The sequence below is a fragment of the Mixophyes fleayi genome, chromosome 4, assembly GCF_038048845.1.
Source record: "Mixophyes fleayi isolate aMixFle1 chromosome 4, aMixFle1.hap1, whole genome shotgun sequence".
Classification (NCBI taxonomy): domain Eukaryota; kingdom Metazoa; phylum Chordata; class Amphibia; order Anura; family Limnodynastidae; genus Mixophyes; species Mixophyes fleayi.
Genome location: NC_134405.1, coordinates 209,049,030 through 209,076,144, shown reverse-complemented (window position 1 = coordinate 209,076,144; position 27,115 = coordinate 209,049,030). Strand labels below are relative to the sequence as shown.

Sequence of the window (27,115 nt, the reverse complement as noted above, 5' to 3'; positions counted from 1 at the left end):
AAAAAATACTGGGGCTAGAAAGGGCAATTTAAAAATAAGTAAAAATAGATGTTAATTAAAAAACTTACACATTGTAAAGAACTAAATACAAATGGAATATAAGTAATTCAGTTCTACTGTATCCTTACTGCAATATGCTAAACAGTTACCTGGTGCCTGGGATATTGCTCTTTGAAAGATATAGGCTTTATTGATATTTATATGTTTCTTGACATGTCAGTAAGTCGCCTGTTTTATGTTTCTGCAGATGAGCTATACACACGTCCAGTTGCTCCATTCATGAAGGATGTGTGCACCGTCTCTCCAGAGGTTCTGTGTGACATTGTTAAAAGGAGACTACATAAAAAATCAGCAGTAAATGTTGGCTCCACAGAAGTGCGCCAGATATTTGTATGTACTTTATATTCATTTTCATCTCTTATGCTGTCCTGGCTGTTACCGCTGTATACTGCCATTCTTCAGTGCAGTATGGTAGCTGAAGACTTCCTATCCCCTGAGCTTGGGGCCCTCTGAAATGCAAAAGCACCAGTACATCTTAGATATTGAAGACTTTCTAGTTCTTAACCTGTCTTTATTACATGTCACAATTGTACATTTCAATGTTTTTATTACATTGGTTAAAAATTTCTCTACTGTGTAAATGCATCTGGAAGGTGCAAAACGTGCGGCCCTGAAAGTACAGACTGAAGCCCAATCGCGGCTGCCTCCATGCGATGTGCACATATCGAGTCCCTTTCCCCATGGATGGAGCACTCTTTAAAACTCTCTGCTCTCCAATCCTTAACTCGTCCTGAAATATTCTGTCTTGTAAAAAAACATCCTGTTTTCTGATGTGTACATAATACCATATGCAAAAGTGGTCTAGCCCATGTTCAGCGAGGAACTGCCCAAAGCGCCAAGCTCCTCCCATCATAAAAATGTTGTAGTTACCACCATCTTCGTGTGCAGATCAATGGGTACAATTGCTCTATAATAGGCGCATGACATCAAGATATGTGGTTATTTTGTCCAGTTTTAATGATTTGTTCCTTTATGACTTCCGATAGGAAGAAATAATTCTCAGTGAAGTGAAAGTTGCCTGCGAGGGTATTGCAGATGTTCTATGCACTTCATTAGTAACTCAGAATAAAAAGCAACAACTGCACCGTCGGATCATCACCCACATCATGATTGTCGCTGAGCAGCTGTTCATGTACTACTTGCACAAAATGGATTGTAATAAATCACACTCTGTGTTTTCTGAAGAAGCCAATCTCACACGTTACAAAGCACAGTTGTTACTTGATTGCTCCAAATTGTAAGTCCCACAAATTAACTGGATTTCTTTTTTGATCACATCTATAAATGAAAAATTTCTGAGACTTTGTCAATAAAATTGTAATTTCCAGAAATAGAAAGTACTCCCAAATCATTAGAAGCGGTGTGGTGAAGAAGGTTTGTCCTGTGATGTAACAGTGTATCAATGACTATACACATGACACATCCCTCAATATTGTTGCTGGGAATTTCTCAGTCAATCATTAGATCTAGTCTTACAATCTGGTGGTAAAAGGACACAGCTGAGACAAGAGGATGAAGTGTGGCACAGAGTGGAGATTGGGACAGTAGTGAGTGTGTCTCAGTGTGAGTAGTATAGGTGGGAGTAGGCTAGCCTCTAATCTAGTGGTGGATTTGAAGGCTGCAGGAGAATCTGATGGGGCTGTTAGGGAATTCCATAGGTTGGTAGTGGCACTGGAAAAGTCTTGTAGGCAGTAGGAATAGGTAGAGAGGAGGTGAGGTCCAGGTCAAAGACATATCTAAAATGGTGTGTGGGAGAATATTTCAAGGTGAGGTTTGAGATATATGAAGGGAAGGTCTTCTTAAGTCTATGTTAAGGGTGGTGATTTTGAACTGTTTCTAAGAAACTGGTCTAAATCACTGACAGATTACATGTGATCAATTGGATAGAATTAAAACAGATTGGCAGCCAGCCATGGGACCATCTACAAATGTCTTATTCCTGTGCAAATATTGGAAGTAATTTCAGCAGATCCATACTGAGTGGTAGAACTATTTTCATGACACAATGTGAAATGCACTAATATATTAACATAATTAACTTTATCGAAGGCTTATTTCACGTAGAGCAGCATATTTAATCCAAGTTATAATAATGCAGGTAGATCTTTTGACTCTACAGACACAGCTAAGCTATAACTGTATCTTATACTGCTCCCGTTCTGTGCCCCTGCTTGTATAGCTGCCAGTGACAGTCCACTTTCTACCAATCATGGCGCCATTTAAAGAATGAGGAGGAACTTGTAAGATGCAGGGTGTATAAACGGGGTGAGGTTGACCCAGGTCTGGCCCTACCATTAGGCAACCTAGAACGGTCGCCTAGAGTGCCAGCTTCTCGGTGCAGTCTAAAACTTTTTTTCCAGCTACCTGCACTGAATGCTGGCCAACTTATAGATCTGACTGAGAATGGGGAAAAGATTTGTGTGTTTAATAATTGAAATTAAGTTGAGTGTTCCCTGCGCACTTCTTACCTATTGCTGCTCCTCCATGACAGTGATAGGCTGAGTGTATGGAGCTGGGCTTTGATGTTACGCTGCCAACCTGACATAGAGAAGCGGCAGCACTGTCTGCCGCACTTGATGGGGACATATGGTCCTACCACTTTCTTTGGAGGATTAGTAACTTCCCTTACATCAAATTACTGTTTTTTTTAATTGGACTGCCCCCAGAGTTATTTGTGTTAGTGCAGTGTTAACTTCTACATATAAATTGTTCACTATCGCTACTTTCTAAATCTGAGCAATTTATTACCTTCAAGAAGGTTTATTATATAACACGATGTACCTTGCACACATAGCAATTGGTAAGATACTGATTTGGCCTAAATTGCACCAGACTGATTAGTGCATATATTGTGCATTTCTGCTATTTACACAGTGTTATTAATCATGGCCTTTAAATGTGATGTTAATAGTTTATTTTCTAAATGTAAGTATAGTTTTAGTTTCTGGATGTGAGTAGCTTGCTTTGTAGATGCAAGTATCATGACTTCATAGGACCAGAATATCTACACAATTTCAGGAATTATACCTACTATTTGCTATATACCCCATGAGACAAATTCTGTATATTATTTTCCAACCACTCTCGCTATTTGTGAATTTTCAGAAATACTAAAACAATTCCTAAATTCCTTTGTAACCTGTGGCTATTATGAAAATGATAGGTGTCATTATTATTATTATGAATTTTATGCATGTGTATAACTCATAAACATTTCTATATAAACTCTAATTCAGACTTTGTTTAGTTTGAATGTGTTTTCAGTCAGACATCACCTGATTGAGGAGATAAAGGAGTTAGAAGACAAGGAATTCTTACATAATGACTTTAAAGAGGTGACTACGGAGCAGGCCTCCCTGTTTTCTGAACACACAGATGAGAAGACAACGCAATATAAAACTCCTAGGCCAAACTTGACTATGGGATATTTCTTACGATTGGGCAGACCAGACATTGTGGTTCATAAGGTCCGAAGAGAAACAGACCTGTTACAGGTAAGTGTGAAACAGATACCCCATTTTTATAAAACACAAATTTGAAGAAATCCATTGAAATTACATTTACAGAAATATAGTATTTTTATTCCAGATGAATGAAGTCACTGGGGATGACCTGCTAATATGGTTAGAATATGATGTAACCTATAGGAACCAGCAAAGACATTGATTGGTCCAGAACAAATTAAACTAATGAAAAGAACTGGTTGCTATGGGTTACTGTACTTTTTCATCATGTTAGTAAATCATCCTATTACTTCATTACATGTGCCAAATATATAAGATCTCAGGTCCCTATTACCCTGTCGTTCACCTATGGCCTCCATGCTGTGCTATTGGCAAATGAGTCACTAATTCCAGCTGTAACCATTCGTGGCTGGGATATAATGAATGGCCCAATAACAGCTATCCCTTTTACATTTAAATTAAAAGTAGTGCAGAGCCCCATCTATGCAGTATACTTTTTGCAACTGATTCAAGCATATGTTTGTGCAAGACCTTACATGCAGTTCATGGACTATTAACACGTTAGATAGATAGAAAATTCACAGCAAACTCTTTTCAAATCTCTTCAGATTGAAAACATAAAGCGACTGGATTTAGAGAAAGTGCATATGTTGATTCCCAGACAAGAAGACTATAGTAGATTTATGAGAAATATTCACTGTGAGTATCACTAACATCTTTCTGCCTTTTTAATCGTAAATAAAGAGTTTGTTTTGCCATGGTGCCAGGATATACTTCATCATCATCATCATCATCATCACCATTTATTTATATAGCGCCACTGATTCCGCAGCGCTGTACAGAGAACTCACTCACATCAGTCCCTGCCCCATTGGAGCTTACAGTCTAAATTCCCTAACATACACAGATAGAGAGAGAGACTAGGGTCAATTTTGATAGCAGTCAATTAACCTACCAGTATGTTTTTGGAGTGTGGGAGGAAACCGGAGCACCCAGAGGAAACCCACGCAAACACAGGTAGAACATACAAACTCCACACAGATAATGCCATGGTCTGAAACTCATGACCCCAGCGCTGTGAGGCAGAAGTACTAACCACTTAGCCACCATGCTGCCGTACTTGTTTTCATGTACTTATTTTAGAAAAGCTGTATACACTATAATACCTGGGGACTGCTGCACACTTGCTGTATGGAGGCAGGGTTCATCAAAATAACTAACAGTACCCAGTGGGGAGCAAGGGCAGATAGCTAATAATGCAGTACTTGTCACTATGTGCCCTGACTCCACACTTTGAAAAATTTGTTTATGGAAAGTCAATTACACAAATACAGAAGTAATACAATGAAGTCAGGAAAACAGCTGCGGGTATAATGAGATCAGCAAGGAAAGGAAAGGTAAGTAGAGTTAACCCAATTGAATAGCCCATCAGGTTTATAGAGGACAGAGAAGCATGAGAGGAGAGGAGGAGAAATAGGGGCAGGAGAAAAAGAGAAGAAGAGAGAGGAAAAAATTAAGGAAGTAGAGTATGTGACGTGGCTAGGGCCGAGAGGAGGGAGGGGGGCTAGGTTTTTTCTAGGGAACAAAGGCACTAACTGTTAGGAACCCCTCCAGCCGGCACAACACAACCCGGAATCTACTCTGCCAGTCAGGTGTTCACTGGAGCCCCTGATGGTGGGGACAGACTGGGCCGCAGACTGACAGAGGGTCGTGAAGTGCGTACCAGCTGGGGAGAACCCAGGCAAGAGGAGTCAGGTCCACGCAGAGGTCAAGGGCCGGCAGCAGACAACAGTATCGATGAACAAGCTGAGGTCAGGGGTCACAGGCAAATAGCAGAACGGGTAAACAGGCCAAAGATCAGGGTCACAGGAAACACGAGCAAGGTCCAAATCAAAGCCAAGGGTCATACACGGGGAGTCAAATAGAGATGTCAGGATACAGGACAGGAACTAGCAGGTTAGCAGACTGGAACACAGGAGCTATAACCGGCAATGAGGCAGCAGACCTCATTGCCTTAAATACCAGTGGCCACCAATCAGAGCCTAGCTCTGAATTAGACACAGCCCCCAGTATAATTAATAGGCTGCATTAATTAGCCCACAGGCTTGAACATATGGTGAGCACTGCGCCCGGCTTCCTCTCATTTCCGGGACGCAGCGCTGAAGCGTCTTCTCGTTGCCCCGGCAACGGCCGGGTCAGGGCCGGAAGTGACGTCCTGGTCGCCATAGCGACGGCCGGGACGCAGGTGAGTGAGTCGCGGCGCTGGGCACCGCCGCGGCTCGTAACAGTACCCCCCCCCTTGAGGAGGGGTCGAGGAACCCCGACATCCAGGTTTTCTTGGGAACCTCCTAAAGAATTCCTTCAATTGTTTAGGGGCATGGAGTTGTCTTCGCGGAACCCAAGATCGCTCTTCTAACCCGCGGTTCCTCCACTGCACCAGGAAGTGCACCTGTCCTTGCACTTTTTTGGAATCTAAAATCCTTTGAACCACATATCTTAGTGGCTTACTCGAACTTCCCCCAGGCACAGTTGAGGATTGGCTAGGATACAATACCGGCTTCAACAATGAACAATGAAATGTGTTAGGAATTTTTAGTGAACTAGAAATCTTCAATCTAAAAGCTACCGGATTGATCTGTTTGGTAATCATGAACGGCCCAATAAATTTAGGCCCTAGTTTTTTACAAGGCTGTCTGAGCCTAAGATTTCTAGTTGATAGCCATACTTTCTGGCCCACTTTGAATGGGCAGGTGGTACGGTGGCGATCCGAAATTTTTTTGGCCGACAATGAGGATTTTTTCAAGGAGGACTGAACTTTCCCCCAAATTATTTTCAGATCAGCAGCTGTGGAATGAATCTCCGGAATACCAGCAGATTTGAGAGAGTACAGAGAATTAGACCTGGGATGGAAACCGAAGTTACAGTAGAACGGGGAAGTTTGAGTAGATGAGTGAGATGAGTTATTGTAGGCAAACTCTGCCCAAGGCAGCAAAGATGACCAGTTGTCATGGAATTCTGAGGAATAACATCGGAGGAACTGTTCAAGTGCTTGGTTAACCCTTTCAGTTTGCCCGTTAGACTGAGGGTGGTATGCAGATGACAGACTGATCCGGATTCCGAGGAGGGTGCAGAAGGATTTCCAGAATTGTGCTATGAATTGTGAACCACGATCAGAAACAATATCGGAAGGAAGTCCATGGAGCCGGAAAACATGTTGTATGAAGAGAATGGCCAGATCTCGAGCTGTAGGAAGCCTGGTTAATGGGATGAAATGTGCCATTTTACTGAAACGGTCCACCACAACCCAAATAGTATTATGTCCTGCAGAAGGTGGCAAATCAACAATAAAATCCATGGACAAATGTGTCCAAGGTTTTGCAGGAATGGGCAATGGAAGCAATTGACCCACCGGGCGAGTCCTGGGGACTTTGTTCCTGGCACAAATTTCACACGAGAGGACATGACTCTTGACGTCAGCGGACAAGGATGGCCACCAGACCGTACGGGAAAGGATCTCCAGCGTCTTATAGACTCCAGGGTGTCCAGCAGACCTACTATTATGCGCCTCTGCAAGAACCACCTTCCTTAGATGGACTGGAACAAAAAGACGTTGTTCCGGAGTAGTATCAGGGGCTAATTTCTGGAATCTCTGAAGTGTGATACTCAGATCTTGGGTTAATCCAAGATGGATTATGGAAGGAGGAATAATAGGCTCTGGGTTCGAAACTGGAACGTGGTGTGCCAAGAAACTTCTGGACAGAGCATCTGCCCGGACATTTTTGGAACCCGGTCGATAGGTGATCAGGAAATTGAACCGAGTAAAGAATAACGACCAACGGGCCTGTCTGGGATTTAGACGTTTGGCCGATTGTATATATTGCAAGTTCTTGTGGTCGGTAATGACAGAGATCTGATGTGGAGCACCCTCCAGCCAATGTCGCCACTCCTCGAAGGCCCATTTGATTGCCAACAGTTCCCTATTCCCGACATCATAGTTGGCTTCTGCTGAAGAGAACTGACGGGAGAAATAGGCACACGGGTGTAGACGATTAGTATGAGGGTCCTTCTGTGATAGTATAGCCCCAGCACCGACGTCAGAGGCGTCGACCTCAAGAACAAATGATTTAGCTGGATCCGGGTGTCTAAGGACCTGAGCGGAGACAAAGGCTTTTTTCAGGCTTTCGAATGAGGCTACTGCTTGAGGCGACCAATTAGTTGGATCCATTCCTTTACGGGTTAGGGCGACAATGGGGGCCACGATGTCCGCAAAACCTGGAATGAACCTTCTATAATAATTGGAGAAGCCCAGAAACCTCTGCACCGCCTTAAGGTTGTTTGGTTGCACCCAATCTAGAATAGCCTGAACCTTAGTTGGATCCATGGAGAATCCCTCAGAAGAGATTATGTAACCTAAAAAGGATACTTTCTGCACCTCGAACTCACACTTTTCTAGTTTGGCGTAAAGGTGGTTCTCTCGCAGTCTTCGTAGAACTTGTTTAACGTGATTCTGATGTACAGACAGAGATCTGGAATAGATGAGGATATCATCTAAATAGACGACCACGAAACTACCAAGAAAGTCCCGAAGAACCTCATTGATTAAGTCCTGGAATACTGCAGGTGCATTGCTAAGACCGAACGGCATAACCAAGTATTCATAATGGCCAGAGTGCGTATTGAATGCCGTCTTCCACTCGTCTCCCACCTTGATACGGATGAGGTTATACGCTCCACGAAGATCGATTTTTGAGAAGACAGTAGCACCTCTCAGCTGATCAAATAATACGGAGATGAGCGGAAGGGGATAGGTATTCTTGATTGTAATAAGATTTAATCCCCGGTAATCAATACAGGGTCTTAGTCCTCCGTCCTTTTTGGATACAAAGAAGCATCCTGCTCCTACGGGAGATTTAGATGGCCTGATGAAGCCCTTCTCCAGATTTTCTTCAATGTATTCCTGCATGGACTTGGTCTCCGGACCAGAGAGAGAGTACAGGCGACCCTTAGGCAACTTGGAACCAGGAATAAGCTCGATGGCACAGTCAAAGTCACGGTGAGGTGGTAAGGTGTCAGCAGCTTTCTTGGAGAACACATCCCAGAACTCATGATATTGTGAGGGAAGCTGCTCCGGAATAGACTGAATCACCCGCAGGGGCAGTGACAAGCAGGACTGTGTAAAGTAAGAGCTCCACTGGACGATTTCTCCTTTTACCCAGTCCATGACAGGGTTATGACGGGAAAGCCATGGGTGGCCCAAGATCAAGGGAACTGATGAACAATCGATAAGAAGGAAGGTTATTGACTCTGAATGGAGAGCTCCGATTTTTAATTGTAGTGGCGAGGTCTCCCAGGAAATCTTGCCACCAGGCAACGGACCTCCATCTAATCCACAGACAGTAATAGCGGACTTGAGTTTTACCATCGGAATTTTAGCAGCGCGGGCGAACCCGATGTCCAGGAAGTTGCCTGCAGCTCCACTATCAACGAAGGCGGACAGGTCCATTGAACGAGCACTAAACATGAGCTGTGCAGGGATCAATACGGCGTTTTTCGGGGAGACAATCTGCAGACCTAGGTGAACTTTCCCCTCGTTCCCTAGGCATGCTCTTTTCCCGGCTTATTTGGGCAGGAACGGGAGAAGTGGCCTTTTGTGCCGCAATAAAGACATAGGCCCTGTGATCTTCTCTTGTCTCTTTCCTCAGGGGAGAGACGATACGCCCCCAATTGCATGGGTTCCTCACCATCCGTGGGAACAGGAATGAAGCCGGATAGAGGTGATGATGTCTCCTTTTCGATTTTCCGCTCTTTAAATCTCCTGTCGATTTTAATGGAGAGGTGCATCAGATCCTCCAGAGAGGTAGGAGATGGGTACTGCACCAAAGAGTCTTTGACCTGTTCCGACAGGCCAAGATGAAACTGACTCCGCAAGGCAGGATCATTCCATCCACTATCAGGTGACCATCTACGGAATTCAGCGCAGTATTCCTCTGCCGAGCGCCGGCCTTGTTTCAAGGCCCGTAGATGAGTTTCAGCGGAGGCAGTACGGTCCGGGTCGTCATATAGTAGACCTAACGCCTCGAAGAAAGCGTCTACTGACTGCATGGCAAGACTGGTCTGCGGCAAGGAATACGCCTAGGACTGGGGGTCACCCTGTAGAAGGGAAATGATAATCCCGACTCTTTGATGCTCTGACCCGGAGGAGCGGGGTCTCAATCGGAAATAGAGCTTGCAGCTCTCCCTGAAATTCCGAAACAGGGACCTATTTCCAGAGAAGCGATCCGGCAAGTTCATCTTAGGTTCACAGACGGAACTTGGAGTGGGTTGTGACACTTTTGCGGCTTCTTCTTGAACAGACAGACGCTCAGCCAATCCCTGGATCATCTGATATAAGGACTCAACATGGGCTGCTAGGGCTTGTGCCGGAGACGGTGAGGATCCACTTGCATCCATTCCAACCTCGTCTCCGTGAGTGGGCCGGTTATAATGTTAGGAACCCCTCCAGCCGGCACAACACAACCCGGAATCTACTCTGCCAGTCAGGTGTTCACTGGAGCCCCTGATGGTGGGGACAGACTGGGCCGCAGACTGACAGAGGGTCGTGAAGTGCGTACCAGCTGGGGAGAACCCAGGCAAGAGGAGTCAGGTCCACGCAGAGGTCAAGGGCCGGCAGCAGACAACAGTATCGATGAACAAGCTGAGGTCAGGGGTCACAGGCAAATAGCAGAACGGGTAAACAGGCCAAAGATCAGGGTCACAGGAAACACGAGCAAGGTCCAAATCAAAGCCAAGGGTCATACACGGGGAGTCAAATAGAGATGTCAGGATACAGGACAGAAACTAGCAGGTTAGCAGACTGGAACACAGGAGCTATAACCGGCAATGAGGCAGCAGACCTCATTGCCTTAAATACCAGTGGCCACCAATCAGAGCCTAGCTCTGAATTAGACACAGCCCCCAGTATAATTAATAGGCTGCATTAATTAGCCCACAGGCTAGAACATATGGTGAGCGCTGCGCCCGGCTTCCTCTCATTTCCGGGACGCAGCGCTGAAGCGTCTTCTCGTTGCCCCGGCAACGGCCGGGTCAGGGCCGGAAGTGACGTCCTGGTCGCCATAGCGACGGCCGGGACGCAGGTGAGTGAGTCGCGGCGGCTGGGCACCGCCGCGGCTCGTAACACTAACTATGTCAGGGGAAGGGAGAGCGGTATTGAAAGAAGGACAACCAAGGGTCTCATACTTTATTGAAGGATTTAGAGGAGTGATTAATAATGCTTGTCATAAGTTCCATGCAGTGGACGTGCCATGCGCAATTTAGGACAGTCGGGAGGGTGGGGGGAGCAGTTTCCTTCCAGTCCGCAGCAATTTGGCAGGTAGCGGCTGAGATTATGTGACACGCTACTTTGTTTTGATGTTGGGACGCAGCAGGAATCCCGAGGGGCAGAAGAAAAAATTTGGAATCAAACGGAACATCAATTTGAATCAGGTTCTTAATATCTAACCAGAACTGAGTTAACTTTGTGCAGTCCCACCAGATATGGAAAAACGTGCCCACTCCGGAGCATGCATGCCAGCACCTGCCTGAAGAGTCCGGCAACATCTTGTGAAGGCGGGTCAGGACATAATACCACTTATACAGGAGTTTATATACGTTTTCCTTGATCTTAACACATATTGAGCAAGAGGCGGCATTTTTGCGTATTTCTGTCCAGTCGTCATCATCCAAAGGGTCACCCAGGTCACGTTCCCATGAGAATTCGTGGGGATCCCAGTTAGATTCAGTCAGGGATGTGAGTTCGGAGTAAATAGTGGAAATTAAGCCAGGCGTGAATGCTCTGCGCAGGCACAACGCTTCAATCGTGGTGAGCGGGCAAGCAGTGAGACACAATTTAACCGAGGTATAGAGGTTGCATATCTGTAAGTACTGGTAAAAAAATTATTCGGAATTCCTATTGCCGTTTGGATGCCTGAAAATTGAGGGAAAAGGGAGGAGTGGGATATATTGTTTAGATAGGGAACACCTCAGAAGTGCCACGAGGAGAACGCGGAGGGTAGCAAACCTGGCGGGAACTCAGGAGAGTTGAACAGTGGAATTATTGGAGAGGGATGCATAGAGAAGCCATATCACCAAGAGGAAGAGTCCCAGACTGCTAGGGAGTGTGCGACCATTGAACTAATTTGGGGCGACAAGCACGCAGGAGCCAGAGAAGGGTAGCAGGGATGAGTAATCCCAGCCCTTCAGCCTTTGGAGCCACCCACACCCTAGAAGCCGTCTGGCCACACCATAGGACACATTAAGCGAGATGAGCAGACAGATAATAGCGTCTATAATCGGGGATACCCAGGCCACCACCCCGAGAGGACCTCTGAAGGACACGCAACCTCACGCGTGGGCATTTACCTGCCAAAATAATTTTGGAGGAGATATATCAGAGGAACTTGAATACATAGGAAGAAATTTGAATGGGGAGCGTCTGGAATAGGTACAGTACCCGCAGGACTATATTCATTTTCATCACATTGAAATATGTAATGACAAGACCAGGACTGGAGATCAGATTTAATTTGAGAGAGGGGTTGAAAAAGCTGAAGATGGCGCTTGGTCAGGAACACACCTAAATACTTGAGTTTCTGTAGTCGCCATTTGAAGGTTAATTGCAATTCTAAAAGGGATTTGTCTGATTGGGGAATGTAGAAGTCCAAGGTCTCAGTTTTGTCAGGCTTTATTTTATACCCTGAGAAATGACTATAAGTGTCGAGCTCTCTGCCCCAATCAGCAAGAGTTATGTGTCAGAAGTCCCAACGTATGTCAATAAATCATTGTAAAAAGCAGAGAAATCACTAAGTAACAGAAGATAAATTTATCATGTCTCATTGTTTCCTTACAGGTGAAGCAGTAACAACCCCATGTCCATTCACACATGAAGGAGACCAGGAAACAAAAGATGAAAACAGTCATGCTAATCACACAAGTTTGAAGGTTGTTTTCCTATATCTAAATAAGAGACATGTGTAGGTCTAGTCCTTTGTCTTTGGGTACTATGGGGGGGTCATTTACTATGTCACTTGCGACAGAGTGGCACAGCACAAATGTTGTTTCCCTCTGTTTGTGGTGTCCCAAGCTTTGTTCCCCTGTGTTGGGTCTTGTGCATCTGCGATGGGCTATGTGAGCGAAGATGGCAGCTTTTTTAGAAGTGTGCAGGATTGGTCGGCATGATTACTGTATCCCGGCATTCAACACGCATGATAAAATAGGAGTACATGTCCACCAAACACAGTGCAAATGCATAAAAACTGTTATTTCATCTGTGTTTGCATTGCAAACCCTAAACAGAGTTGTCACAGCACAAAAATGCTTTGTTTTTTACTGCTTATTTGAGCAGGGCTTTAACCATTTATTTCAATGGAATGCTCTTTTGCAAATCCTAGCTAAGTGTACAGTTAGGTGCAAATATGTTGTATTTAATCTTATTTAACCCTATACAAACATAACAGTTCAAATGAAGAACGGCTTAATGTCTCCCTAATTTTCAGAGTTAATTATGCCTTAATGAGGATTTTTCTGGCAGTTTATGGCCTTCACCTGACTTCGCACATTGTCTGTATTAAAAAATATCCATCTGTTTATATAGACAGAGGTTGGTACAGTATTGCCCTTCTGCTCCTCATAGGTTAATATTATACATAAAAAGGGCTATGTAACAGTATGGAAATTCACTTTGCAGATATCACTAGCATTCTATAATATCCATTCACTTTATTTAAAATGATATCACACTAATAAGCACATCACAGTTTATCACAGTGATATGACAGTGCCAGTGATATCAGGGGAGGGTTGGCAAATTTTAGAACGGGGGCATGTCTTGACTCAGCAACCTATTAGGAAAATTTTAAAGGAAAAAGAATGCAACTGGCCCAGTGACCCAGCCCAATGTAGCCCACTATGGGACTGGCCCGGGGGGGAAAATGCCTCCCCAGCCCAGCCTGCCCCTGAGTGCTATTTATAATAGCTTTCATCCATTCAGATAGATTGCAGTATTTAAATGTCCCCAATTTGGATCCACCACCTTATAATCGGAGGTGGTTATATCGATGCTGACTACACCGACCAGACTTACCCCAACGTCTTGACACCGAAGGGCTCATTCCTGACCAGGCTCCAGGACGACTGATTTGCCAACCGACTGGAAGCAATCGCGATGAATGCCCTCTTAAGAGCACCGATAACAGCGTCGCGGCTGCCAGTGATGTCATCAAGTCGCGGCGGCTTCTTCATTCATCACGATTGCTTCCAGTCAGTTGCAACATCAGTCATCCTGGAGCCTGGTCGGTAAGGAGCCCTTCGGTGTCGGGATGTTGGGGTAAGTCTTGTCAGAATAATCAGCATCATTATTCCTTACCCCACCCCTTATAATACATATGTAATGTTTCTACATTGACCATTTACTGTGAAGCATATATGGGATAATGCACATTGCTGCTGTAAAATATAAGGATATTAGAAGTCACTGAGGAGTTCTGTGACCATTTGAAAGCATGAGGCTGTAGGCACCTTCTAATGCATGTAATAATATCTAGTACTGCGTGTATTATTTATAATACAGAAGTTTTCCTGATGAACACTGAAGAGATGACATTTGAACTTCACCAATTACACCACCACTCACTTCTACAATATTATTCACAGCAGTTTATAACAGATTTAAGCTGCATTATCACCTATTACTAATATACCCCTTACACTCCCTGGAGACCCAGGAGCAGCTCCATGCAGACATTTTCCCCTGGGTTTCGTGGCTCATCTCACTGTGTGACACTGGAGGGGGTGTGCGACTGGGAGAACCAATCAGCAGCTGCATGAAGATTGCAAGTTCTGATTGTTTCTCCCACTCACACTATACATCCCCTCTTTGTGCTGCTATTTTGAAGTGTCTAGTGTAAATGTTCTGCCACTTAGGTTCTAATGCAGCTTCACCATCACTTGGTGTTATATAAATATTATTGTAGAGTGTGATAACAAGCTATAATGTTATCTCAGTATTCAGAAAATTGTTTCATCTCTTTCTTTTTAATAAGGAATAACATATCTTTGCTGTGAATTATAGGAATGTTACATTTCTCTATAATTTGTTGACCAGTCTATAAACGCCCAGCCGGTGGGCTCATATCTTCATATGGTAACAGATATCGTTAATGACTTCTTGTATCATTACAAGCGTAAGTTACTTTGAATGAAGATGAATAGTTTGCATGCATGTTCTTCCAGTTAAAAAAATAAATAATTCAAATGTAATCCTTTACATAGTTCCATTCTATAGTAAACTGCCAAGTATTATTTTTATATTATTTCGCTGCTAGATGTTCTTAGTATACATTTTATACTCTAACAATCATTCCCTATTCTGCAAGGGAACCAATATGTTAACAGACGCTGTAAAACTTTGTATCAAAGTAGAAGTGTGTGTCCTGCCCAAATCTGAGGACCGGTCACCTGCTGGCTGATGAATTGAGGATAACATTTTATCCACACGTGGCTGAATGTCCAGAGATTGCTGGTATATTAGACACAGTGGAAACCAAAGACGATCCTCTATCAGATGATCTCAGAAGGTATTTTATCTTCAGTTTTATAGCAGGGCAATATTTCTGTCAGGTATGTTTGTAAGAGTAGGTGGTAAAAACAGTGGCTAGAGTTTTTTTTTTCTCTCTATCACTTGGATTACTATGTCTAACATGGACTAAAACACATTTAAAAGTCACCTCAGTCATTAATTGTAATGCCTCCAAACTGTACTTGTCCAGTAGCACTATGTGTCTGTGTGTGTGACAGTAACACTGCATAACTAACATCTTTTTATTTGTTTCTTTTCTGGATACTGGACCTCCAAATTAAAAATGTGGTAGAAATTATTTTTGTATACTAAAAAAAATAGTTTTTAAAGGGTCACACTTCAAAGTGTATAAACATTTTTCATAGTATACCACAATAGCACATCACAAGCTACCAGCATGTTGTCCTAACATTTGCATACATATGTTTTAGTTATTTATAATATTCTTCATTCTTCTTTGCTGCTGTGACTATATGTATTCAAGCAAGACAGATTCAGCAGGCATTCTTGTAGCATAACATGAGAGGTGACTCGTCCCACTGTCGTTTCAGGGAGAGGAATGACCGGGTAATTACAAACGGTCCTCACTGATTTTGACACACTATAGATGTCCTATTCTTTTTCAGCGTCTAGTTTCTGGCAGCACCACTGCTCAAAAACACCACAACGTCCGCTGTCTCTACTATTTTGCATGTGTACCCTAATTATTCCATTACAGACCCTATATGGGTTAATATATGTCTAGTAATGATAGAGAGTAGGATTGGTAAAGGGGACTCAGAAATGCTTTCACTATTAGGTTTATAGTGATTATCACCATAACAGGCAGTCATTGTCCTTCCATTTCTAACCATTTATAATGTATATTATTTTCTGTTCTTCAAAAACATATACAAACCTGATTATATATGGCCATGTTTAATAGTAAACAAAATTAATGTCTTTAAGGTTAATGCAAGACACATTGCAGAGGTCTGAAGGAGAAATACAACATTCTGAGGAGGAAATTCCTCCCTTAATAAGAGCTATAGGTCCTGGCAACAGGAATGCATCTAAACGTCTGGAGATGGAAGATTTATTACAGGTAGAAAACGCTTCATACAACAGCGGTTGATCGGTCAGGCATTTGTTCATATGGTTGTTCTAAATTCACAACTTTTGTTTCAGATAATATATATATATTCCTTTATTGGTAGCAAAGTATGGTTTTTTTTGTTTAAATTAGGCAGGCGAGGGAGAGGCTGTGTGGCGAAGTGAGGGTTAGGCTTTGAAAAGGGGTTTCGGTTGTGGGGGTAGTTTGGTGTTGCTATAGGAATCTTTGGTTTCTAGCTGGCTATTGTGAAGGAAATTTAACAAAGGGGTTTGTTACTATTCAAACAGCAAATTGTTGTTGCTCAAATGAGTCATGATCAATTACCAGCAAACTATTTTTATAGAACTGTCCACAACCATATTTATTTTGCTGGAAAACCTAAGTAGCAATGAACTTGTATCTCAGTAAATTAGTGTCCTCACATGTCCTAACGTTTTCCAGGCCTATCCCAGTTTTAGCACCCGGAAATTTGTAGCTTATAAAACTTTTCCATAGAAATAGTGAGGATATGTTCACTCTTACTGCATTTACATCTTAAACGAAGCAAAAAGTAGTAAAGACACATGCTTTTCTGTTTTAAGCATATGGCAACTCTACTCTGGTTATAGAAATATCCTGAAATGTATCTAAGTGCATTGAAATGTTTCTGTTTCGTATTTAGTTTTAATAATTTTAAGAGAATCCTGTTGTTTAACAACCATACTTTGATTCTTCAGCTTTCTCTAAGATTGCATAAATGCATTTTAATGAAAAAAACCCCAAACTTGTTAAATTAAGCCTTTAATAAGCTACACGTGTGTTTCCTCACTAGGATTTGAACAAGAAATCGGAACAAAATAAAGAAGCACAGAAGAAAGAAACATGTTTGCATCCTCAGTCTTTCACACTTGATGTGCAGATTCCTAACAGGCCATTAGCCAGGAAAGCGGATGTTCAAGCCTCTAACAGGATATTCACAGACTTAACTGAAATTCCCAAATACCCTCCTGTCTACAATGATTTTACATCAGAGGTAAGTAGTACACCTACAAATACAGCTAGAGTTGATGGAGCTCTCAGTTAATCCCATATATTGCTGGACAAAAACCTCTTCCTTCCATCCACTGTCTTATAATAGCCTTGATCCTCTCTGGCCTTTTCTGGGTTTCCTTTTTTATTTTATTTATGCTCATCATTTTTACATATTTAATTAATTCTCGTGTATATGATCCAAAAATATTTAATATATTTATTTGTATAATGTGAGGGTTTGAGGCAATTAGCCAGTGGGTTCCGTAGTAACCTCGCGGATGTTACCACACAATGTACTAGATAATTATATTTGCCCATTTTTTCTCGCATCTTGTAGGGGTCCCAATCATGTGGCATTGATAACAGGCAGGCAGGCCTTTAATTAGTGCTTAGATATTGTGATGGTATACATTGAAGGAGTTGGTTATTTGAGATCCTGATTTTCACTATTGGGGATGATCTTAAGCCTAAACTACACAGGTGACTTTTAGTTTCTGTGATTATACTGTATTTCATGGGATTAATCACTTAGAGGATACTGTGCTGCTTTATGGAACTTATACCATTTAGTCACCTATAAATAATACCTCTGAAATCTCATTACAGAGATGATAGAAAGCAATCTTTCCTGCCATGATTCACCCAAAAACAAAAATTGCACCACTGATCAATTAATCGTTCATCTTATTGCCGTCAATAAATGCAACTAATTGCCTGAAGTTCCTGTGATGTGATTACATTGTGATATTAGAAGGCAATCGTCACACAACAAAGTAAATATGACCCTATAAGCAGTCTACTGATTGCAAGTTTATGTTTGAAATTCCAAGAAGTGCCTGTAGGTGGCAGTAATAATACACAGAATAATATGTACACCTAAATAACTATTACCTACGCTGTCTATATATAGTAAATAGGTTGATTTAAGCTACATAGAAATCTCCCCATACTCAGTTAAAAGAAACACAGATTTTCTGTGTTCCTGTCAGTCAAATTGATTACTTGTTTGATTCATGCAAGTCCATTGTGCTTGCAGTGACATTCTCTTTAGTGAAATGGCCTGCGGATAATGTGCTGCTCCTGTCTCTGGAGATTTGAAAAGGCAACTAAGCTAAGAATATTAGTCTATTACTATGACTTACACCTGTCAGTGGTATTTTATTTTACTTTTACAGTACACATTAAATAATAAATATAGTGAGTGTGTTCATTGGAGGCTCCAGGATCTGCCCCTTTATAGCATGTGTTATAAGAAAGCTTTAGCCATATATTTTAACAAGAACTTATTAGCTGTTGTGGTGCTTGTGGTGTTGTGGTGCTTTAGTCTTTTCCTTAGTCTCCTTCTTTTGGGTATGCCTGCTTGTTTGATAGTGCTTTTGTATCATGTTTCCTGGTAAGGGAGAAGGCAGAGGTGGGTAAGTCCCAATTACTTTATTGATGCAATGGGGGGATTCAATTACCATCGATGTGGCACGCGGACATCACTACAATGTCCTGCTGCGCACATTCCCGGAAAGTTCGGTAGGAATCTCCGCTCAATTTTTAGGGGTGCAAGGAAAAATGAGCAAGGATTCCACCCATAACATTGGCGCAAGGTGTCTCCGTGGACGTTACAGAGACACCTCGCACCTTATTGAATATATGGGACAGATTCAATTTGTGGGCCACGCATTAGTACCATTACTACAGTAATTTTAAAACAGATTTTTGTTTGCGGCTCACAGAACTGGGAGCAAAAATCAGCATTGAAATTATCGCAGTAACGATAATAATGCGCAGCTATTACCGTAGTAATGGTAATAGTGCGCGGCCCACGTTGTTCTTTAGAATTGAATCTGCCCCTATGGGTGGAATTTCCGCTCATTTTTCCCCCTATGTGTTTACGCACTGTTAATAGTGTTTAACTTTCTTTCTGTTTGCTATGTATACTGAAATGTAAAAAATTAAAACCAACAGATAATGTGTAAGGGGTTATAACCATCTTCATCATTTATTTATATAGTTCCAACATATTTCGTAGCGCTTTACAGTTGGGACAAACACAGTAATAATACTGAGTAATACATACAGACAGTGAGGTAAGAGGGCCCTGCTTGCAAGCTTACAACCTATTGGAACAATTCCACAGAATTAACTGCGGCTATAGATATAAGATCCATTAATACTGATTCTCACTGGCAGTTTGACTTCTGACATTGGGGATGACATGCTGGGTGGGTGGGGGTATATTGCAAGTGGAAAGAGCTTCTTGCTGCTGCAAGAAGTTTAAAAATAGCTTTGTGTGTTAGAGAGGTAACTATTGGTACATGTAACATAAAAAGGAAAGGAGGTAGATGAAAGGGGGGGGGTTCTATTAGTATTAATGATGGTGACACTGCAAGGTATATGGCATTAAAAGTTAATAACTAGTATAATTAACCTTCAATATAGCTATTATATAATTTTACTGAATGTGAAAAATAGAAGGGTAGTAACTGGTGACTTTTGTAGACCGGGAAAGACTCATGTCACAAGGGTGTCCTAGTCCCATTCAGGGCACAGACATATCTAACCCTCATACCTAGACCTGCATGCAGACTTAGGTATCAGGAAGGAGCAGGATCCTCACCTCGGAACCACCAGTACCTCAATATCTACACTGGAGACCACCACTGGAATTGATACCCAGTAGACAGTCCATGAGAATAGCAACAGTACCCAATTGGACAGGTGCTGCAGCCATCCATGGTACCAATATGCCTGTATCACATAAGTTAAGCATTTTGCTAAGCCCACTACTCCTTCTTGCAACTGGTCCAGTGAATGATACATGTGATTTATGGCAGCAATATTAAGGTAATGTGAATTGCACCAGAGGATGTACCCCCAGCATTATGCTACTAAGTAAGTCAATAATAGTACTACATATGTCTGTGCCCAGACTTGCTTAAAAATAAAAAACACAAAAAAAATAATAATCGCATATTCAATTAAAACAAGGTAGCTTTCAGTTGTATTCTGAGAAGTATGAGAAGACAATTCCGGCTTCTGTTACAGATCGATGCTGCTACTGTGAAGAAATTAGACAGAAACCTGTATATTGGGCAGGAACTACAAGAGGTTTATACAGAACTCATTAAGAATATTTCAACAGATCACCTGAGGTTTGACCAGGTAGGACATTTATATTATTTGTAGCAGAGCAACTGTAACCAAGCTAATCACAATTTAGTATTTATGTGCAGAAATATAGCTGAACATAATGAATTCTGCTATAGTTATCTGTATATGAATGACTAATACACAAATAAAACACCATACATATAGACAAATGTACAACTGTATTCCTTACCCATAAGTCATGCAGCAAGTTTCAAACACCTATGATTATGCCCCTAACAAGGTTTAGCCTTCTTATAAGAGAAAGTGTCAGATACCTCTCCTTCCACACCCAGAATGCTGTCTGTTTGGGTGCCCGGCCTATGAAATGGGTTTTATTTCCATTGTTTAAGGATTTAGAAATTGAGCCCTATGCAACAAAGGTGGATTTCTCCATGTGCTCAGCTTCATCATCATTGACCAAGGGAACCAATCAGCGTGTGATCAACAAGGAGCTAGACTCCCTTACTTCCAGTGACAAGTGTGAAAGGTAAGCGAGGATCTTACTTGGGGGTGAACACACTCAATTATAATACACATAAGTCAGGAAGTGGCATTACAGGCCAGTTACAACAGATACATTAATGCTATGGATCTTTTTACAGCAACAGAGACACTGCCTCATAATTTGCTCATTTGGGGTAGAATGTTTAAATGAGCATAGAGTAACACTTTCCAATAAATTTTCTGTCATTACTATATGAGAATCTGCTTCTACATAGGGCTGTCGTCATTTCGAAAATGAAAACAGCGACACTAGTGACATAAATATTATTTAGTCTACAAATGTAATCTTTTGCTTACATTTGGCTGCTTTATAAAATGCAGCACTTATAGTATAGTATATTCCTATCGATTGTATATTTTCAGGATCTGACTTCTGTGAAAACATTTTGGGTTAAAGATTTCCAATGACCAATCTAGGAAATGTCCTGGGAAACAGAAAGCGGGTTGGAAAAGTATTGCAGCAAGTGGGAACACATGAGAGGCCTACTTATACATCATACCAACTATTGTTCCAGAAATACATTCTTAGTTTTCTTTATCCATCAAATGAATGTTTTCATTGCCATTGGTACTATATGTTGAGACAGATTCAGCAGGCATACTAGTAAAAAGGAAGATGGACCCGAGCACTGTAGCTTTGTGCAGAGGAATAAAGGGTAATGCCAGAAGTTCCTTTCAGCTTTTCATACACAGTTGAGACTTTATTTGATGTGGTAAAGGCTCCACGTGGATTCATGTGAAATGACAGGTTTACTTGACAGCTGTGGTCACTCTAAGTAAAGTGAATTTGGTTATTAATAACACCTTTTTTTCCCCTTTTCTTTCTGGATAAGTTTGGTCCATCACATACCTGTGGATAAAGACGCTTCAAGAATTTGTAATTCCTGGCTTGTTTGGTGGAAGTCTGTAGTGAACGCTGATGACTACATGAAATATATATCCACACAGGTATATCATCTTCACATGTTCAGAGATTTTAAGTAATCATCCTGATATGTAGAGTCATGCACAAACAAAAAGTAGGGATTCATCAGTATCAAAACTATGGACATTGTGAGGGGCAAAAACCCAGAGGACCTCATTTATGAAGTGCAAGGCTACCCTTCACTCCGGAGATGCTTTTACAAACTAGAAGCACGCCTATGTTTGCTTGGAACCTAAAGAGGCACACTGTGCAAATAATACTGTACACACTGTGCACTACACTGCCATCCTTTCATTAAATACACATTTTCAGTTTACTCCTAAAATGCTGCTTGGTTTAGCCTCCTTTATATCTTAAATTACTCATGAGAGTGAGGGAGCATTGAGCCTTTATTACATGTGGCGCCTTTGTGCGTTTGAAGCTGTTTTCATTGGGCAAAGTATCCCTAGAAATGCGTGTCTCCACGGAAGTGTAACTGAGCTTGTACAAAAAGCCTTTTGGAAATGGCTGTGTGCGCTTATGCACAGGAAGGAACACCACGAAAAATGCTCCACCTCTTTATCTAATTTATCTTGTTCCACAAAATGAAATCTAATTTTGCACTGCTCCACAAAAATAGGCTCACTGTTACAAATACTATGTACTTAGCAGGGAATGCCTTCACTCTACTCGGCTCCTCCCATCTGCACAGCCCCTCCCATCAGTTGGTGCAAACTTCTGCTCCTCTACATCCCATACGTGTCAGTAGAAATCTAGGGGCACCCGGGCAAAACATCTCAACTAATTAAATCTGCTGCTTTAACTCTTTCACCGTAGCATTGCCATAGTAAGGTGATGTACAGTAAAAAGAAATTACAGGCCCTGGCCTGCTCACCTTACTACATGTGTTATGCCAGCATATTTATCTTCTAGTGAGGCACTGGAAATGACAGTCCCCTGCATGTTACCTGGTAGCCAGGCACAATGATTCTGAAGTGATACCCAGCGGGATTATCCAATTGTGGCTGAAGAGAACTTTCAGAACAGTTTTCTGAAATTGGCAATTATGATCACAACATTTATGGGCTGAGGGGTTCCTTGGCAACAGAAAATTCCCCTAAATGTACAAGTATATATAATTTATATGATTTGACACTGTGCTAATGGGGTCATTTTGCTTTTCTATGAAAACAAATGAATACACTACACTGAAGTTCTTTTAAATGAATTATTTTTTCTGTTGTATCTCACACAATACTGGTGACATACATGTTCAACATTTATAGTAATTACAAATAGTACTACTGTAAGTGCAGCAGGTTAGTGGTTTTTCATATGTACAGTTAATAGTCTCCCACTGATACTCCGTTGATAGATGTTTTATTTTTCAATAGAAAGTAATACAACTGGCCATGGACTGTTTTCAATATATGCTGTGTTGCATCACATATTTTCTGTTATATCCCTATTTCCAGGATCTGGATTACCTAAAAGTAATTTACCATTTATACAACAGTGATTCTGAAGATGAAGAACAGGCAAAGATCGCCTTAATAAAGAAGCAAGAGGAGCAGAGGAGGTTTGCATATTTATTACCTGTGAAATGAATGCAATCATATTCCCTCCTCTTTCATTTATTTCTGCATATTAATCAGGACAAGGAGAAGATGTCCTCCATGTTCTATTCAGGGCCAGAATATAAAAATGTATCTCTCAAAACTCCACCTAAGTGAGAGGATAGTAAAAAGCACACTAATCCACAATCACAAATATTATACTGATTTTGCAATTTTGCAATCATGTAAAACGTATTTTAAGTAATCAACTGTTAAACAAATATTTAATTTAAGGTACTTGGAATCATTACAATTTGTTCATCTTCTTGTTCTGAGGTAATTGTAAAGAAATCTTTCAGTGTGGAAAAATCATATTGTATAGACTGCCAATTGGATGAGTTGGATATTTGTATATTAATTCAAATGAAATTGTTGTCTGTGTGCTGTAATCATACGATTCTGCACTGAAATGCACAGTTTCTGCCAAAACCACCAGGAAAATTCTCGTATGTGTGTATGTGGTGTAATATTATAGGAACAGCCCGTTGGCATATGTCTCCATACTCCAGGCTGCCACTGGCAGAGCTGAAAATACTCTGCTCTCCAAAGCGTGACCCTGACTATGGGCAAGTAATTTGTAATTACTGCACTACCTGAACTGTCTGACAAAACTGTCTCCCCTTTTGTGCTGGCCTCTGCGTGAGGAAGAGGGAGCGGGAAAGGTGCAGTATCCGGACAGCAGATGGCAGTGGTCCAGTTATGTTCTAGTGTCCTAGGGGAATGAAGAAATAGCTCTGTGAACGAGCTTTGGATAACATGGGACACACAGCTCCTGAAAGAGTTCGCATCACACAGTTTGGGTTATTGAAATTATGTTTGTAGTTAGGATGGAGAGTGAGGTTGCTGGTTTGGGTGGGTACGGCATACATGACCCTTAGTGTTTGACTAAGGGGCACGGTGGCTTTGGCCCTTTGGTTGCCCGGGTACGCCCCTCCTTTTAAGGCTACGGTGATAATAAATAAGATGCTGTCTTTATTGCTTAGTATTGATTCACTTGTAATTATGGATGCTTTTAATAATGGGTATTTACGGGAGCAAAGGACAGATAGCTGCACTGTCTAAGCTCATGATTATTTATCAGGTCTTGTCCTAAACTAAATCTGGTCAGCTCACTGATCATTGACTACTGTCACTCTAATTTTTTCATGCTTTGCCTTCAAAGGTAGATTGATTTATACTGCTGCAGAAATATTATGTGTACCAGTCCTTACTAATCAGATGAGAACACTTTGTCAGCAGCAGCTGAAAGCCTTTATATGTTTGAATACATCCACAGGCTGTGATTGTACAGAACATTTGTGCTTTCTTCTAATTAAAACCACCTGTGGAACAGGGATAGCTTTTAGATTGTCGAGTCCTTATTGTTTTCTGTTCTGAATTTCCCTTGCAAAATTAATTTGCCAGATTCAGTGGGGGGTTCATAAAAAGGCACTTTTCTTTATTCATATTAAAATGTTTGTGTCCTAGGCGCTGATAATGAGTTTTCAAACTATTTTATACAGGCAATGGGACAAAAAGATTGCTGATCTCAGAGCGGAGAAGCAACACTATGTGCCTGGTCTGTGGAACAGCAATAGTATCCTGCTCGGGGGTCTGGGATCAGATCCATCCATACAAGGTAATCTACATTTGCTATAATACAATCATATTGCCTACTTTAGATGTGTCTTTAGGGGCAATCAATTATTACATCATAAAAATAGAGGATCTTAAAAAACATGTGTTTATATACAAACAAAAAAACATTTGTAAAAAAAAATTCAATGACTTTTAAACCTGTATCTTGAACCTGTTTTATCATCAAGCGCATTGACTGCTTGTTTTTCTGTCACAGGTGTCACTTTTTTAAGTGATACCTGTGACACTTTTTTAAGTGACACCTTGGCAAGGCATTTTTCTAAATGCCTTGCCAAATTAAAATTCCTGTCCACCCTCCAGCTATGAATAAATCAATATGCAGCACTCGAGAAGAGCACAATATAAACTATGTACACATATATATATTATGTGCAGCATAAGAAATGAATAATACATAAACAGGCAAAATCTTCCATCTTCCTCAGCACTCTCTCTTGCTCTGTTTTTGTATCACATTTTAGTTCCACAGGAAGTGCACTGACATCACTGAACTCCGGATAGTTGGATGTATCTCAGGGGTGAATGTGGGCCACCTTCTGGCAGATGCTGTCACTTGACCTGAGTGCTGACTGACAGAGTCACCGTTTAGTTTTGACACACATGTAGGTGGCAATATTGGAAGAGATCCAGTTAGTCAGTACTCACGACCATAGGACAAATCATCAGGTCTAGAACACAGTGGGATGTCTTAGTACTGTTGGAAGATGGTTGCACACATAGGCGAATAGAGGTCCCTTTCTGAACACATGCAGAATAATGGCCTGATCATATTATAATCAGCATTACAGTCATTAAAGATCAGGCAGGGCCTGACTAAGGGTCTGACTTCAGGCTGCCCTAGGCTAATATGCTTGTAGTGCCCCTTGCCTTCCACACCAGAGTAATACGCGGCAGGTAAAAATGAAGGCGTCCTTAATTTAAAATCTAACTTCCTTCAACACCCAATGTTTATGTTCCCATATTGTTGTAAATGAACTCCACTGGCCTTTTTAAAAAGGTCACCGCAATCTTGGTCACTTATCTCATTTTCATGAAAATCAGAACTGTATAGTAGAGAGGCATGAACGAGCAGTACTGAGGGTGAATACGGCAAGCTGGAGGGCTGTCTCTCCATCGTTGTTTCTCCACCTCACTTATCCTCAAGCGTCCGCCCAAGGATGGCTCATTGTCTTCAGCCATTACCAGGAGAATCCGCCAAGATTTAAAACCTTGCTACATTTTTCTTTCATGCTTTCTCTTCTCTTTGGAGAACAACAGTTCTCTTATATTTTAGTCAATTTCAGATGATACCTCTAATCAGGCCCTGGCATTAGGCCAAGTGACCAATATTGATGCTGATATCACAGCATGTGAGCCAGCTTTAGACTTATGTCATCCTAGTGTATTTAGCCTTTCATAGGCAAGTTTGTTTGTTTCTTTCTTTAGATGCCTCACACTGATGCTGATGTCTTATTATTTCAATACATATAGTGCTTTCTTATCTTATTTTCAGATATTGACTGTGATATAAAGGAATCAATCAATATCCTATCTGAGGTAATATTTTTTTTTGTAGTTCACATTTTCTACAATAAAAACAATTCATAATACTGTGCAATATGAATAGTGCTAAGCAATCATATCAGAAATAGAAGATCAGTTTATATAGACAAATATAAAGCAAGGCAACCTAAGAGGTAATAAGGTTTTTACTGATGCCAACAGTTGTTCAACTAACATTGTAGCTACTGTGTAAAAATGTGTGTGAACAAGCATCAAAATAATTTCATTTTCTATTAATTGATTGCATTATATATCTTTCTTTCATGACTATATAATAAACATACTAAACTATTTCTGATATAATTTTTGCAATACCACAAATTATGTTACCTGATTTTTGCTCTATTCAGAGCGGCTTGTGCAATGATCAGAAAATATTATTTAATATCAAATATTGTAAGCTCAATATCTCTAATTGGAAACAAAAGAACACAGTGATTTTAATACCTACACCTGGTTAAGTTACTTTTTCCAACACAGTTCTGGTTTACAGTGAATACACAAGAAGTATAATAAATGACAATATAATAT

At 41.3% G+C, this 27,115-nt stretch overlaps 1 protein-coding gene across 1 annotated transcript in view; it reads left to right on the top strand.

Moving 5' to 3' along the window:
• Positions 1-27,115, top strand: part of CCDC87 (coiled-coil domain containing 87) — a 36,447-nt gene that overhangs the window by 3,361 nt on the left and 5,971 nt on the right. Inside the window, exons 4-17 of the mRNA XM_075209234.1 lie at positions 248-390; positions 1,047-1,297; positions 3,308-3,554; positions 4,133-4,223; positions 12,409-12,500; positions 14,979-15,133; positions 16,084-16,219; positions 17,040-17,240; positions 20,276-20,392; positions 20,731-20,867; positions 21,718-21,832; positions 23,264-23,367; positions 24,907-25,022; positions 26,535-26,578. Coding sequence (XP_075065335.1) covers positions 248-390; positions 1,047-1,297; positions 3,308-3,554; positions 4,133-4,223; positions 12,409-12,500; positions 14,979-15,133; positions 16,084-16,219; positions 17,040-17,240; positions 20,276-20,392; positions 20,731-20,867; positions 21,718-21,832; positions 23,264-23,367; positions 24,907-25,022; positions 26,535-26,578 — 1,949 coding nt within the window. The remainder of the gene's footprint in view (positions 1-247; positions 391-1,046; positions 1,298-3,307; positions 3,555-4,132; positions 4,224-12,408; positions 12,501-14,978; positions 15,134-16,083; positions 16,220-17,039; positions 17,241-20,275; positions 20,393-20,730; positions 20,868-21,717; positions 21,833-23,263; positions 23,368-24,906; positions 25,023-26,534; positions 26,579-27,115) is intronic.